This window comes from Neoarius graeffei, chromosome 8 (genome assembly GCF_027579695.1).
Source record: "Neoarius graeffei isolate fNeoGra1 chromosome 8, fNeoGra1.pri, whole genome shotgun sequence".
In the NCBI taxonomy this organism is placed as follows: Eukaryota; Metazoa; Chordata; class Actinopteri; order Siluriformes; family Ariidae; genus Neoarius; species Neoarius graeffei.
Window position 1 is genome coordinate 35428454 of NC_083576.1, and position 17306 is coordinate 35445759.

Consider the following 17306-nt stretch of genomic DNA (forward strand, 5'->3'; position numbering starts at 1 on the left):
GATGGCGTCGTCGGTCGAACGGTTGGACTGATATGCAAACTGGAAAGGGTCCAGGGCGGGGGGGAGGGCAGACTTGATATGCTGCATGACTAGCCGCTCGAAGCATTTCATGAGGATAGGAGTGAGTGCAACAGGGCGGTAGTCATTGAAGCAGGAGGGAGACGGCTTCTTCAGGACCGGGATGATGGTGGTGGCTTTGAGGCATGTGGGGACAACAGCCTGGCTCAATGAGATGTTGAAGATGTCTCTAAAGACATCTGTGAGCTCCTCGGCACAGTCTCTCAGGACACGACCAGGAATGTTATCAGGACCCAGGGCTTTCCGTACATTTGTCGTCCTGAGAGCTCTCCTCACGCTGTCTGGGGACAGCGTCAACACCTGGTCGCCGGGAGGTGGTGGGGTCTTCCATGCCATGGTGCTATTGTCTGCCTCAAAGCAAGCGAAGAAGTCGTTCAACTGATTCAGCAGAGACGTGGAGTAGTCACAGGTCAGCGGCGAGGGCTTGTAATCTGTGATGGTCTGAATCCCCCGCCACAGGTTCCTGGTGTCTCTGCTGTCATTGAAATAGTTAGCAATGTACCTTGAATACTGTCTCTTGGCCACCCTGATGCCTCGAGACAGGTTGGCTCTAGCTATCCTCAGGCCCACCTCGTCCCCAGCTCTGAAGGCGGTGAAGGAACCTGCAATTCCTGGCTGCTTGCCAAACTGCATCTCTGATGCGTCGTACTGCAAAGAGGATGATGACAGATCTATTTTTCCCAGATTCCTTCGGTCCCAGACAATGAGCGATATCCACCCCCACATGTAGACTGTCATGGATGTTCGGCGTCATTTGTGCAAGGATTTTAATGACTACTTCCCTTACATTCTCTCCATCGTATTCTTTCAGACCGTGTAGTTTCAGTAGAGTTTTCCAGCTGTAACGTCAACTTTCTTCCACAGCCAATTTCAACACTTTATTCTCTCCTTTCAAAGTCTGTACTTCGTTTTGCATGTGCTTTAGCTCCTTCCTATTTTCACCCACATCAAACATAAGCTGCTTAACAGTAGCCGATATACTCTCAATTTCTTTAGAAGTGTCCTGTGTGGTTTTTTCAATAGCTAAAATCTTTTGAAATGTGGCATCATGCTTGATTGACAACTCACGCATTGCTGATAGCATGTCCATATTTCTGTCATTGTCTTTAGCAACACTCTCTGATTCCACACGCTTCATTTTTTTGCAGAGGGATTTCTCCAGAGTGTCAGGATTAAGGACAGAAACCAAAGCATTGCTGCTATCAAAAGCTGGGGATAAGTCAAACCATATTCTTGCATCTTCCTCCCCAGAGTCAACAGGGGACTGAGCAGCACTGGAGATAGCACTTGTTAACGCCATACTGTCTGTATCCTGTAGCACAGGGGTGTCCAAACTGATCCATAAAGGGCCGTGTGGCTGCAGGTTTTCATTCCAGCCTTGCAGCAGCACACCTGATTTGGCTTATTCAATCAACTGACACACCCACCCTTTAATCAAGGGTGGGTGTGGCTGCAAGTATTTGACTGTGTGAAGACAGTTCAGTTGATTGAATGAGCCAAGTCAGGTGTGCTGCTGCATGGCTGGAATGAAAACCTGCAGCCACACGGCCCTTTATGGATCAGTTTGGACACCCCTGCTGTAGCATCATGACTTTGGATTTCCCTTTGCTTTTTCTCTTAGTCTTTTTACCCATACACACCCAGTGCTGAAGTACTCAACTTAAGCAAGCATTATATACTAGTGTATAAAAAAAAAAAAAAAAATCACAGCATAATTCATACGTCAACCTATACGGAATGTCTGTATTTTATACGGATTTGATTCAATAAACGTAGTATACGGGCATACAAATAAAGTTATACGGATTCTTTAAAAAAACTTCAATATTTATTTAGAGCTATAAATCAATTCCCACGATGATAAGAGCACATAACATTTACAAACGTACTGTACACCACAGAAAGCACAGACAGACAGTAAAGAGTCTTATGAAATCGCGTGTTATCTTGTGGTAGCGAGACTTCGTTCCACTTTTGATCATGCGCACACCGCATTGCGAAAATCACCCCAACCGGGAAGTAACATTTTGTTTGAAAAGCGTATTTCCACCTGAGCGACTTTCACTAGCGACTGAAAAGATTCTAAATGGGCACTCCGGCAAGATCAACACAGACACTTGCTGTGACATGCAGCCTAGTGAGGTATTGGTGCAGAGTGCTAAAAAAGCTGTCGTGGAGTACAATTCAGAACATTAGAGTGACACTGTGTTTCTGTCAAACATTGGAGCTTTGTATTCATTCTGAAGGTTTATTGTTATTAATATTGAATAAAAAGTAACTTGGATATATCATTGTTAATCATTCAAATTTTAGGTAAATTATTTTAATTTGCATCTTATAAGGACTTTATAAGGGAAATACGGATTTTGGAGGTTGGTTATACAGGCTTGACTGACCAAAGGTTGACATGTACGGTAATTAGCAGTTGTATTACCACTTCACTAAAGTTTTCTTGACGAGCTTACAAATGCACGGCCACTCACGACGACGCCATCTTGGCCTCCCCGCTCTCCAGGTTTTTACATAGAGCTCAGTGCTGTAGCCACTAATGGCCCTTTTCCACTACCCTTTTTCAGCTCACTTCAGCTCGCTTCAGCTCACTTCAGCCCGACACGGCTCGCGTTTCGACTACCAAAAACCAGCACGACTCAGCTCGTTTCAGCCCTGCTTAGCCCCTAAAACTCGCACTGTTTTGGAGTGGGGCTGAAGCGAGCCAAACCGTGCCGAGTGAGGCTAGGGGCGTGAGCAGGCACTCCCCTGTGCACTGATTGGTGAGGAGGCGTGTCCTCACATGCCCACACACGCCCCGCGAGCGCGCTGGGATCTGTAAACACCGCAAACCCGGAAGGAGAATAATTACGAATTACGAGAATTTCTGAAGCCTTATGCGCCTCGCCTCATCTATACGCTCTTGCCAGTATCTGTCCGCGTTGTCGGTGACAACAAGCCACAGCACCAAGACCAGCAACACTAACGACTCCATGTCCTCCATGTTTATTGTTTACTATTCGGGTCGTGAGACTACTGCTTAAAAGATCACTGAATCAGTGACATACAGAGCATCGTGGACGAGTTCGCGGAGCGCAAGGCTTCAAATAATGCGCGCAGTAGGCTATTGATGTTTTATTATGAGCCATGTACAGTATGTCGCCTAATGTTTTTTTGTTTCTGAGTTACATGTTCGTTTGAAGGACTTAATGTACAAAATAACATAGCTGCACCCCGTAGTGTTGAAATTGGTAAACACAGTGCATTCAGTGAGGTTTGCACCGCCCTTCTTTTATTTCTGACTCTTCCTGTCACCGTTGCAACCTCTGAGCGCTCATTCGTATGCCCTTCAAATAATGTGCGCAGTATAGGCTATTGATGTTTTATTATGAGCCATGTACAGTATCCTAATGTTTTTTTGTTTCTGAGTTACATGTTCGTTTGAAGGATTTGATGTACTAAATAACATAGTTGCACCCGGTAGTGTTGAAATTGGTAAACACCGCAGTTGCGGACATTTTGTAGCCTAAAATGATGTTATGATAAGCTTTAATAAAGGGCCCGGTCATTTGCCCCGCCCCCGGCCCGGCTCTGACTTGTTCCGCCACTGTCACTGATGTCACTGTTTGCGCTGCTTAACGACATCACCTGACGTCCACCCACTTTCGCTAACTCCACCCAATGTGTCCACCCACTTCCAGCCAGCACGGTTCAGCGCGGTTGTAGTCGAAATGCAACTCCAACAGCCCCGCTCAGCCCGACTCAGCACGGCACGGCTCGGCTCAGCCGCGTTTGTAGTGGAAAAGCGGCAATACACAGTTATTTGGGCGGCGCTCCGGTGGGCAGAAGTATACAGGAAGTGTAGGTGTTCACATCAAATGTAAATAAACACAGTTTAAAAACAGGTTAAAATAATTAGATGGATACAGGATAGTAGGATGAGTAAACAATTCTGACTTAATAATTACTTTCGCTTAATTAATTTATGCTAAATATCAAGTAGTCTTTCGCTGTGTCCAAAACCACTCACTCGTTCACTACTTCTTACTCACTAGTAGGGAATTACTATACAGAGGAGCTCATTGATAAATAGTGAGCTCATTGATAAAATGAAAAAACGCTTTCAGACACTACTCCACCGCACCGTTATTTACGTCATTACTGTCGCACAATTAAAATGTGCCAGATCAGTCAGCTAGTGGGTTTTCAAAAGAATAAATCCATATTATACTGAGAATACTTTCCACATTAATAAATACAAAGTACTTTACCTTTGTCTGAAATTGTTCCCTACTCACTATATAGGGTACTGTGAGTTTGCCATTTGTAGTGCTGTCTGAAACGATAGTAAGGATTATTACACCCTATATAGTGCACTCAAAGTATCCCACAATGCATCACTAAAAGTAGTGTACAACCGGTGGTCACCAACCAAGCAATATATCCCATCGTGCATTGCGGTCACGCTGAAAGAAATCAAATCAAAAGCCTCAAATTTGATTTAATAAAAGGCAGCAGCAAAGAAGGAAGTATTCAGCCTTGATTTAAAAGAACTGAAAGATGCAACAGACACAAAGTACATTGTATTTATTAATGTGGGAAATGCGCTCAGTGTAATATGTATTTATTACACAAATACATTCATGTATTTTTTATTTTGAAAACCCACCAGACACCTGATCTGGCACATTTTAATTGTGCCACAGTAATGACGTAAATAATACCGTGACCAATTAGTGTCCAAAAGCCTTTTTTTTTTATTTTATTAATGAGCTCACTATATAGTCCTCTATATAGTAATTCCCTATATAATGAGTAGGGAGTAGTAAACGAGTGAGCGATTTCGGACACAGGGTTTGTGTCTGCTTCATCTTTCAGTTCTTTTAAATTAAGGCTGAATACTTTCTTCTTTGCCACTGCCTTTTATAAAATCAAATTTGAGGCTTTTGATTTGATTTCTTTCAGCGCGACCACAATGCATGATGGGATATACAACAAAATGGCAACCACACTATATAGTCCACTATCTAGTGAGTAGGGTGTGATTTCGGACACAGGGCAAAAGTGTGGGGTTTGTTTTTCCATTTTACCAATGAGCTCACTATATAGAATTCCCTACATAGTGAATAAGTGAATGATTTCGGACACAGCCGAACACTCTACGCCACTTGGTGGCAGTAATGCACCAATTCGTTGGTTTCTATCCGCCAGTTAACCTCAAAGAAGAAAAAGAGCAAGAGAAGGCGCAAGGCAAGGTGTCATCAGTAAGGTAAGCGTAAAATAATAATTCTTGCGTTTTCCATCAATTTAATTTCGCAATTAGTAATGTGCAGTGTTTTTTTTAAATAACTACTTGTTAGGAAACCCATGGTTTTTATGTAGCTGATTTTTATGGAATGATTTATATAACCTACGTGAATGTCAAGCAAGGTCTTCTTGACTGCTGTCTATTTAGTTATTTTTGATAAGCAAATGTAGAAATTCTTCTTTGTGACTTTTAACGTTGTTAAGAAGACATAACTGCATCTGTAGTTAGCTTTAAATGACAAAGTACCTCAAGTGTTTAATGTATTTTTACGAACTGTTTTAGCGATTGTGGACTGTAGGTCCAGTCTGTTGCTATCGCAGATGCTGTTAACCTTTAAACGGTTCTCAGGTAAAAGCATGATGGCAGTTTGGCCACCTTTTGGTCCATGCCGGATACAGGGAGATCAGTGTCTATATTCCTTTGTAGTCTATAAACACAGTTCTTTTGTAATGGTAAATGGCGAACGCTGGCTCGCTAAATTAGACATGGAGCCGCCATTTTGGAAATGCATATTCTCCAGCCCTGCTTTCCGTAGATGGCGTCTGACGATTCAGACGACGAATCGTCCTGGTCACAATCAGTGATCCATTTTAGGGTCATTGAGGTCAAAATTTCAAGTTAGTTACGGAATCATGATTTTACTTTTGATGTATCTGGGAAGTAATCACGAACAAAATGTTAAAGTTTTGGTGTACAACAGCTTTTCTTTTTGGTAGGAGAGCCATTTGAATGAATGCAAATTTAGGTGCGTCACGGACTTAAATTGTTTTATATAATGTGTGTGTCAATCCTAACCCTATTTTTCTCTCACATAGAAGCCGCCGCCTTGTTATTTATTTCATTGTGTTCTTTGTACTTTCGTTTTCTGCCCCCCCCCCCCCCCCCAATAATTCCAGTTTTTGTGGATCCTGCCATATCCTCTCACGGTGCTTGTGTGTTCTTTCTGCTGATGTTTTATGTTCCATTTTCTATAATATTTGAGTAAAAATACATCAGTATAAATCCTTTATTATACTTTGCCAATACTCTGCCTTTCTATTTCTACAGTGTACAGTGCTCAGCGTAAATGAGTACACCCCTTTTGAAAAGTAACATTTTAAACAATATCTCAATAAACACAAACAATTTCCAAAATGTTGACAAGACAAAGTTTAATATAACATCTGTTTAACTTATAACGTGAAAGTACGGTTAATAATAACTTGGGTGCAAAAATGAGTACACCCCACAACAAAAACTACATCTAGCTAGTACTTTGTATGGCCTCCATGATTTTTAATGGCAGCACCAAGTCTTCTAGGCATGGAATGAACAAGTTGGCGACATTTTGCAACATCAATCTTTTTCCATTCTTCAACAATGACCTCTTTTAGTGACTGGATGCTGGATGGAGAGTGATGCTCAACTTCTCTTCAGAATTCCCCAAAGAAAATAATTTGTTTACACCACAAAGGTGAAGGCTACAAGAAGATCAGCAAAGCTTTACTTATCAGTTAGAATACTGTAGCAAAAGTGGTACAAAAATTTAATGGTGCGTTTACACATAGCCAGATACTTATGAAGACGCATATTTATTTATGCTGTTGCACCTCTCATTTACATGTAAACGGAGGTTTCAGTCACTGAAAACGGATATCTTTGAAAACTCTGGGCAAAGTGGAGATTTCTGAAAACTCCGTTTTCATGCCTGCGTGTAAATAGTGGAAAACGGAGTTTTAGGTTTTCCCGACGTCACGATATGCATCACAGAACAATATTTGCGTCAGGCGCTCAATATTTTGGTTTGATGGTCTCATGGATGCAACACGGGTGGTCATCCTTTTTACATATTTGCAAACACTTTTGGTTTGTTTGCATTTGCAAATAGGACTACAACAGCTTTATGAGGAGCAGAGGAGAAGGACTGCGAGGAGGGTCGCTGTTTTTCAGGCACTTTTCCTCCCACCAAGACAAATTCAAGATGATTCTGATAGGCTAATATGGCTTTATACTTCTCCTTATACTGCCACCTATATGTTTGGCATGCTCATAATAGTGCTTATCTGTGTATCTATGCGGATCCGTGTAAATGCAGATATTTTGGAGAACGGTCTGGTGTAATCATGGATATTTTTGAAAACGGAGAGGCGGGGTTATCAGTTTCTATACATGCCCGGGTACGTGTAAACTAAGCATCCGAAAGATGGAACTGCATTCATCTCACAGAAACGCCCAGGTCATCCACAGAAGTTAACACCTCGACAGGAGCGTCTTCTGATGAGAAGGGTTGAAGAAAATCGGCATGCAAGTTCACTGCAGTTATCTAAAGACATAGAAAGCCAAACTGGGGTGACTATTTCCCGTGACACAATATGGCATACACTGCAGAGGAACGGCATGCATGGATGCCATCCACGAAAGAAGCCTCTCCTAAAGCCCAGGCACAAAAAAGCCCGCCTAGAGTTTGCCAGGGCCCATGCTGACAAAGATGAAGACTACTGGGAATCTATACTCTGGAGTGATGAGACCAAGATAAGTGTTTTTGGAACTGAGGCCATTATTAAAAAATGTTCTGTTTCTGGTCCACCAGATGAGTGCCATTTGTGCGGTTGAAAATTGTTTTTTTTTTTACGCCGTTTTTTCGACATTTTTTTCGGGTTCGTAAATCTAAAATCGAACTTGACATTTACGCATTCCCAGGGCTTTCCACTAAGGCTCATACTAGCCAGCCATGACAAATAAGTAGCCAGCTGGGGGGGGAGTAAACACAAAATAAACTCCTGTGCACGCAGTTCCCAGGATAAATGTATTTTCCACAGACCATTTATTTATTCACTTTACTCAAATACAAAGTAAAATGGCAGTAAATCTTCTTTCTTTTCTTGTGTATTGCATCATGAGGCATTCCTGGCTTGTAAATCTCTTATTTTCGGTGCATGACACATTCACGCAGCTGAGCATGCTATGAATTAACAATGACAACAGTCTGCAGTGGTGGCTACACAAACACTCAGAGAACATTTCTCCATTTGTGTATGAAAATGCACTCCAACGACTCAGTTTGGTTTCATTTACAACCAACGGTGTCTTTTGATGCCAGCACGTAATTGAACGAGAGAAGATTGGTTTACCGGAGACAAAATAAGCGTTATCTCTGCTTCTGTTCCCTCCGATGTCGCCTCCAACACACTACTGCCTCCTCCGAGTGCGTGCGCACACACCGCATGTCGGGGCCGCGGATGAGTTACTCTCCCTTGATCAACGAAGTCGGCGGGGAATTTGTGGTTATTATCGGTACAAACAGCGCAAATCACAAATGAGTGCGGTTCAGTTTGACATTATTGTCAGTCCGTTAGATAAACAATTTTATTAAAATCGATAATATTTAGAGCCTGTGGGCTACAAAAATAATATTCATTAAAGTAGCCGGCTGGACTTAATTGTGTAGTCGGCTGTATGGCCGGCAGCCGGCGCTTGTGGAAAGCCCTGCATTCCGCGCAGAATATAGAATTGAATCAGCTCTGTGCATGCGCCGTGCGGCACAAAAACAATGGCAGCCACCATGAAGGAAGGAGATCCGGAGTTTTTAAACATTTGCTTAAGTGTGAAATCGCAAAGTGGTATTCTAGCGAACAACAAAATAAAGATTCAGAAAAACAAATCATTCAGGTGATCATTTTAATAGTGTAATTTCATCCGAACTAGGCCTAACGGTTGATTTTAGAACTGCAAAAAGTCAGTGTGTCGGACATTAAGTACCTTTTGTAAAAGTTTTGCAAATGTTGCAGTCGGCATTTAAAATGCCAACTTAAAGTTTTTGTACAAGTTTCAGTTGATTAAACTGTCATTTTATTAAATGTGTCTGCTTTTGTAATAAAAAAAAAAAAGTACTGAAAGAAAAAGCAAACACAGCATTGTGATTTCTTATCCATCCATATATAATAAAAAAAAAAAAATCCCTCCCTCCTGAATTTTTTTGCTCACCCGGTGGACAGGAAACGGATTTTTTTTTTTTTAAGGATGGCCTGATGGCTTCAAAACTGTATGGTGTTGCAAAGGTGAGGAATACAAAGAAAAATGCATGGTGTCTACAGTGAAACGTGGTGGCAGTGTCCTTATATGGGGCTGCATGAGTGCTGCTGGTGTCGGGAGCTGCGTTTCATTAATGGCATCATGAATTCGCAGATGTATTGCTCTATACTGAAAGAGAAGATGCTACCATCACTCCATGCCCTTGGTTGTCGTGCACTTTTCCAACATGACTAAACACACATCTAAGGCCACTGTTGGATTTCTGAAGAAGAACAGGGTGAAAGTGATTCAGTGGCCAAGTGTGTCTCCTGATCTGAACCCAATCGAACACCTATGGGGAATTCTGAAGAGACAAGTTGAGCATCACTCTCCATCCAGCATCCAGTCACTAAAAGAGGTCATTGTTGAAGAATGGAAAAAGATTGATGTTGCAAACTGTTGCCAACTTGTTCATTCCATGCCTAGAAGACTTGGTGCTGTCATTAAAAATCATGGAGGCCATACAAAGTACTAGATGTAGTAGTTTTTGTTGTGGGGTGTACTCATTTTTGCACCACCCTAATTTGAGTAAAACTGAAAAATGTGTAATCTAAGTTTATATTATTAACCTTACTTTCACGTTATAAGTTAAACAGATATTAAACTTTGTCTTGTCAACATTTTGGAAATTGTGTTTATTGAGATTGTTTAAAATGTTACTTTTCAAAGGGGGTGTACTCATTTACGCTGAGCACTGTATATTAAATGTGTTCACTTGCTTGAAATCATTATGATGTTATTTAGTGGCACTAAAGTTCCACACTGTGATTCTATAACAATGTAAGTCCGTGACAGTTTTAGCCCTTAGGAATAAGTATCACACATGTCCATATATTCTAAATACGTAATACGAAATATCCGAGACATGAGTGCAGGGCTGGGTTTATTTGTATCTCAATCATGTTCACTGAAGTTTTGTGTTTTTAGCAGACATCTGTAAGTTTGTTGTGTGTGTTGTTTTACCAGCTGGGAGGTCCGTATCGTGAAATACCGTGACTGAGGTCTTGAAAGTACTGACCGAGGCACTCTGGGCCAAGGTCAGTATTCAAGGCTGAGGTCACGGTATTTCACCATGCAGACCGACCTTAAGCTGGTAAATTAATCTTTTTTTTTTTTCTTTACCAAATTCTAACAGAAAACGAGCACCTGAAAGGGGAAAGCTGAGCCGCCATTTTGAATCCTCATTCATGGCTGTAATGCAAATGGCTTTCTCCTTGGTATACAAGTGCACTTCCATGGCAGGAAAAAAAACTACATTTTGCTGCCTATGTAGTCCCCTATTTATACAAATAGGAGTCATTCAGGATTCAGCCATGTTTTTGCTCGGCATTAGCAAGTTAGAGGTTTTTAGCTTTCTCCTGAAATGTTTTCTTTTATTTCTTCTTCCTCAGGGTAGTAAAACTCGCTTTCGCTGTGAACACTGTTATCACTATCCATGCTCTAAAATAATGCTATTTTTCTGAGAAATGCTGACAATTTATACGATTTTTGATATAAATAAGTCTTATTAAAAAAAAGATAAATGACAAAAAATGCTACTATGTTTTGTTATGAATGAGCGAGTCGCCAGAAGTCCGTAACTGGGTTCCCTACCGTTGGATATGGACCCGCTCGCCAGCCAATCACAGCGCAGGACTTGTTGGAAACCGCACCGTGAAAAAAATAATTGTAGTTATTTTCATGTATAAAAGGTTGGAAATTGGGCTGCAGACTGTAAAAGATCATGGGTGAAGTATTTTGATTTATGATATAAATATCAGATATCCAGACATGACAATGTTAAGTGTCATGGACTTGCATTTCAGGTATATGCCTTGTAATTACTAGGGAAATATTTTATTCCTGAAACTTTGTATATTCATTGAACATGGCTCTATTCAAAAGTTATATAACGTAAACCAAGTCCTTCATTATTTCCCTAAAATTGGGTTGTCACGGACTTGTAGAAATTAACTGAATTCTTTACTGACGGACTTGATCACCACAGAAAGAATTCTATCACAGTGTGCCCGTAAACCTTTTTTCTCAATAACAGTTGTTATTCCAAAGAAGTTTACTTACTTGAAACCTAAAGTGAAACTTTTTTTTTTTTAACTTGGGCAATGACCGAGTAAGGTAGCTAAGACAAAGTGTTAACGAAGATATGAAGTCAGTCTTTGGTCCATAACTTTGGTCTCAGATGTCATAGCACCTTCAAATAACCTGCAAAACGAACAGTAATAATTTCACCATCACCACTATATATTTTATGCAGGGGCGGTTCTAGCCATTTTGGGGCCCTAGGCAAAATACAGACATGGGGCCCTCAAAAGTCAGTCTTGAAACACACATACATAATAATGGTCATCCCTACTTGGTACATGCCATATCTCCTTGCTGTAAATTCAGAAAAAAAGATAGCAAACTGCCACTAACAATGTGCCCCAAATAAGCTCCACAGTGAAACAGGTTTGAGATTACTCCAGCATTTGCCAAAATTCTGGCAGTGTTTATTGCTCAGATCAAACCAGAAAGAGAGCGAGCGACAAGGCAAACAACAGAAGAAGAGACAGTAGAGAGAGAGAGTCAATCTCCACATTTTAATAAAACAAGGATATCTGAAATCCAATTATTTTTACTCCACAGATACATATTACCAGATATAAAATTCTTATTCTTATCAGAAGTAGAACACAAATGGATACATATTACCAGATACACATTACCAGAGATACAAAATGATCTTACTGTTATCAGAACTACAACACAAATAGATATTACTCTATCGAAACCTCTATATTTCAATGGGATAAGACTGATGCCAAGATAAATGTACGAGAGAGTGAGTTTGTGTGAGAGAGTAGGGGTGTCACGGTATGAAAATTTAACATGACGGTTATTGTGACCAAAATTATCGCGGTGTACGGTATTATCACGGTTATTTGAGTGGGCGTGGCTCAGGTTGAGTGGGCGTGGTTCAGGTTTTCAAGTTTGGACTGTGGACAAGTGGATCCTGACCTGGAGATGCAAGTACAGTATGTGGAAATGGGGAGCATGCAGCAATGGGTTAAAAAGTGCAGTGTTTATTATATAATGTAAAATATATATATATATATATATATATATATATATATATATATATATATATATATATATATATATATAAATTCTAATGAAAACTGCCGTTTTCAACATCATGGTAAAGCAAAACTGGTTATGGAAGAAGCATTATCATAAAATCTGCACAGGGTGCACTACTACTAAGTTATACCCAACAAACCACTCAGAAGCACAAACAACCACCTAACCGTGTAAACAAATGTCTCATCTTAAATGCTGTCAACATTAAAATAAATATATATATATATATATATATATATATATATATATATAAACTACACTAACCAAATGCACATGTTCAAGTATTTTGATAACTCAAAGTGCAAAATGAAGTCTCAAAATTAAAACCTAAAACAAGACAACTTTAAAATATACATTTAAAATGGAACTTTAACCAAATTACAAAAAAATGTGCCTAGTCCACACTATGCAATCAAAGTTATAGTACTGAAAGAAAGGAAATACAAAACTTCTAAGTGCAACTTTTTACACAATCACAACTGTCAAAGTATTGCTGGCAGAAAAAAAAAATTTAAAAAGTCAGTGATTTCTCCATCAAAACTACAAACACTCATCCCGCAGGTATCCCAAGCCTTAGCAGGAACAGTGCGAAACTGACACACACGTCCATTCACTTCAGGTTGAAATGCAAAAAGGTTAACATATTAACCTTGTCTGCTTTCAGAGCGGACCTAAGAGGGGAAACAATGTACCCACTGGCACTGAAAACCCTCTCCGAAGGCACACTGGTCGCCGGGATACACAAGTTTTTTCGCCAGCCTGGCAAGATGAGGCAGCTCAGATGCATGGCCTTTCCACCATACCAGTGGATCGTCCTCTGCTTGGATGGATGGCAGTGACAGGTATACCCTGACTTCCTCCTTCACCTTATCCTCTGGGGTGGCTGGACCTGAAGTCTCTTCTACTCGCTGCTGCCTTGATGAAGTTATCCTTTGCAGTAGCCCACCTAGGCCTTTCTCTCTTGCTGCTGCTGTGGTCACAGTGGGTGTACTGCTGGGGGGCTGTTGGTCTTCTGGTTCCTGCCTGACTTGTGGAGGTGTCAGTTTGAGGCCCTCCTGAACACAGCTGTCAACAACGTCATCCACAGGGGAGTCTAAAAAGTTGGTCTTAAACCGTGGGTCCATGAAGCACGCCATCTGCATGACCCCCTTAGCCTTCTCCTCGGTGTATCTGCTTGTAAGGTCTTGTCTTCTGGCCTGCTTCATGTTCTTGAGCAGGACTGAATCCTGCTCACTCTCTTCAAGGACATCCCCTGTGATGTGGTCGAGGACAGGCTTGATGGCAGACAGAGTGACGCATGTCTCAGAACAAAGGGCATCAGTGAACGTGTTGAGCGGGTCAAGGAGCTGGCAGAGCTGCTCCAGGACCGCAATGTCTGCATCTTTGGGCATCAGATGCCAAACACCCCTCTCTGCAGCAAGTGCAGCACAGACTGCCTGCTGCTGACTGAGGAATCGTTCCACCATTTTGAATGTGGATCCCCATCTGGTCACCACGTCGTGTATTAGGGCCTTCTGTGGCAAGTTGAGGACTGCTTGTTTTTCTCTTAGCGTTCTCTTTCTTTTCCAACTCCTTGAGAACGCTTGCACGAGATGCTGACAGGCCTTCACGGCGGTGTCCACTCTCTGCATCTTCAGAGCCTTTGATATGGCCAGGTTCAAGCTGTGCCCGAAGCATCCCAGCCGAAGTTCAGGGAAATCTTCAAAGGCCTTGGCCATGTTTGCGGCGTTGTCTGTGGTTACAGACACTAGACTGCTCTTGCTTATCTCCCACTCTTCCAGCATGTTGTTAAATTCTGCAATATTTTGACCTGTGTGGTCCTCTGGGAAAAACTGGCTCTCCAAACAGTGTGATACCAGTTGCCAGTCTGGGGTGATGTAATGTACAGTGAAACTTATGTATGGCTCACCTCCCCCTCTTTCGCTGGTCCAGAGATCAGTGGTTGCTGCAAAGTACTCACCCTGCACCAAACTCTGCTTTACATCAGCCTTGACCGTGTTGTACATGTTTGGAATTGCTGTTTTTGAAAAGTAATTTCTTGTGGGCACTTTGTAATGAGGTACTGCAGTTTTCATTATTTTCAGGAAGCCGGGCCGCTCAACCATCTGAAAAGGCATCATGTCTTTTGCTAGGCTATACGCAATTGCTGCTGTGAGCTCTTCAGCATTTTTGGATCCAGGTGCGTGTGCAGCTCGTCTCTGAAATGTTTGTTGCAGCGTCTGGGTCACTGTTGATGAGGAGGATGCAGGACTTTGCCTCACAGCCATTGCACTCTATATATTAAAAACAAACAAAAGTCATTAAGTTACCATTCATGCCAACAAGCATCATGTTTGCCTAACAAATCCATTAGCTAGAAACGAATTTATTATCTAACAGGTGTAATATTGAAAGTAAATAGTACATTTAGGTTACTCAATTTCCCTAGATCTAAAGCATAATGATCTGGGACAAATAAAAATAGAAAGCCTTATTGTCATTGTATGAGATTTTATATAAATTTATATACATTTTCTAATCTCATAGAAATAGAATGCCTGTCATTATGCAGAACAATGACGTGAAGATTTGCACAATGACATGTAAAGATTTAAATTATTAAGTCAATGTGCAATAAAATACTGGCATCTACCATAAACGTGATCAGCAACTATGTTAAGACGGTGCCCCCTCCTTTCCCCACCAATCTAGTTCTAGTGAGAGTCGATAGGCTTCAAAAGTAAAGATCATTATCAAGGTGTAACGTTATTGACAGTCGGATATAATCGTTGCATTTACCCTCAACCAGCAGTCGGAAGCTACTTTGTGTGTTTCACTGACCCATTTCTACCATCTTGTGGCGAATGACAGTTTAGCTGTTTAACTTGGGTTAGAATGGTGTTTACCTCCGAATAGCGCAAAACACCACAGCTAGACACACTTTAAAATGCTAGCAGTGGGCGCACTTCGCAATAAAGATCATTATCAAAGTTTAACGTTATTGACAGTCGGATACAACTGTTGTATTTTCCCTCGACCCGAAGTCATGCGTTACTTCGTGTGTTTCACTGATCCATTTTCACCGTCTTGTGGCGAATGAAAGTTTAGCTGTGTAACTTAGCTTAGAATGGTGATGTTTACCTCAGAATAGTGCTAACCACAGCTAGTGCTAGATGCATTTTAAAACTGCTAGCAGTGGCCGTCTTTCGACAATAAAGATTATCATCAAGGTCTAACATTATTGACAGTCGGAAATAATTGTTTCATCTTCCCTCGTCAAAAGTCAAAAGTTACTTTGCGCATTTCAGCTAAAACATACACGTTAACCTACCTTGCACTTGCTGTACAGATGCTGATGATGGTCTCGCAGATGAGTCATTAGATTTGATGTATTGCTGCCTTTCGCTGACACCTTTTTTTCTGCACACACTACATGCAGGAGCACCGTCATCAACAAGTTGTCCCTCCGAATTTTTGAAATATCCAAAATATTTCCACACTCCCGATTTTATCTGCTTGGAAGGCGGATAGATGTCTTCATCTTGATGACCACCACAGTCTCCTCCTTCCGCCATGCTTGAACTTCGGACAGTGAGTGAGTGAACTTGAGTGGCGTCGGCAGGAAAACTCGCACGAAAGTTCAAAGTCTCGCGAAAATGGAAGCTGTCGTGGTTTTGACACTCAGAAGGTTATGGTCACCATCAAAATATTTTAGCGCGGTAACCATGTACACCGGTAATCGTGACAGCCCTATGTGTGAGAGTGAGTGTGTTTTTGTGTGCGCGCGCGGGGGGGGTAGAGAAAGAGAGAGGTATGAGTTTTTAAAGGTTGCAGCCAGTACATTACTGAAAAGTCTTTAATCTCCAAATGTCCATTGTTCATCATAATCATATGAGAGAGAAAGTCCTACTTGTTTTTGGGAAAATCTACTCCTCGTATTTGTACTGGACCTTTTTGGACAATTGAACACCTCTCTGAGTCTGACAACGTTGCTGGCCACAGTGCCGGATCATCGCTTAATATGACATTTGCTGCTTTTCCACTACAAACGCGGCTGAGTCGGGCTGAGCCGTGCCGTGCTGAGTCGGGCTGAGCGGGGCTGTTGGAGTTGCATTTCGACTACAACCTCGCTGAACCGTGCTGGCTGGAAGTGGGTGGACACATTGGGTGGAGTTAGCAAAAGTGGGTGGACGTCAGGTAATGTCGTTAAGCAGCGCAAACAGTGACATCAGTGAGCTTTTAAGCGGTAGTCTCACGACCCGAATAGTAAACAATAAACATGGAGGACATGGAGTCGTTAGTGTGGCTGGTCTTGGTGCTGTGGCTTGTTGTCACCGACAACGCGGACAGATACTGGCAAGAGCGTATAGATGAGGCGAGGCGCATAAGGCTTCAGAAATTCTCGTAATTATTCTCCTTCCGGGTTTGCGGTGTTTACAGATCCCAGTGCGCTCACGGGGCGTGTGGGCATGTGAGGACACTCCTCCTCACCAATCAGTGCACAGGGGAGTGTCTCCTCACGCCGCTTGGCTCGCTTCAGCCCCACTCCAAAACGGTGCGAGTTTTAGGGGCTAAGCAGGGCTGAAACGAGCTGAGTCGTGCTGGTTTTTGGTAGTCGAAACGCGAGCCGTGTCGGGCTGAAGTGAGCTGAAGTGAGCTGAAAAAGGGTAGTGGAAAAGGGCCAATTGTCTCCACTTTAGTTAGTTTCAGAAGTGCCGCTGCATTCTTTTTGCTTTGTGCCCTTTTTTTTCGTTTAGCGCAACCGCTCTCATAACTGCGCTTC

General features: G+C 41.9%; 1 protein-coding gene across 1 annotated transcript in view; it reads left to right on the forward strand.

The window, feature by feature from the left end:
- Positions 1 to 5225: 5225 nt before the first annotated feature.
- Positions 5226 to 17306, forward strand: part of LOC132890594 (cytochrome b-c1 complex subunit 8) — a 36745-nt gene continuing 24664 nt past the window's right edge. Inside the window, exon 1 of the mRNA XM_060927602.1 lies at positions 5226 to 5335. Within this exon, the coding sequence (XP_060783585.1) occupies positions 5247 to 5335 (89 nt within the window). The 5' untranslated portion in view covers positions 5226 to 5246. The remainder of the gene's footprint in view (positions 5336 to 17306) is intronic.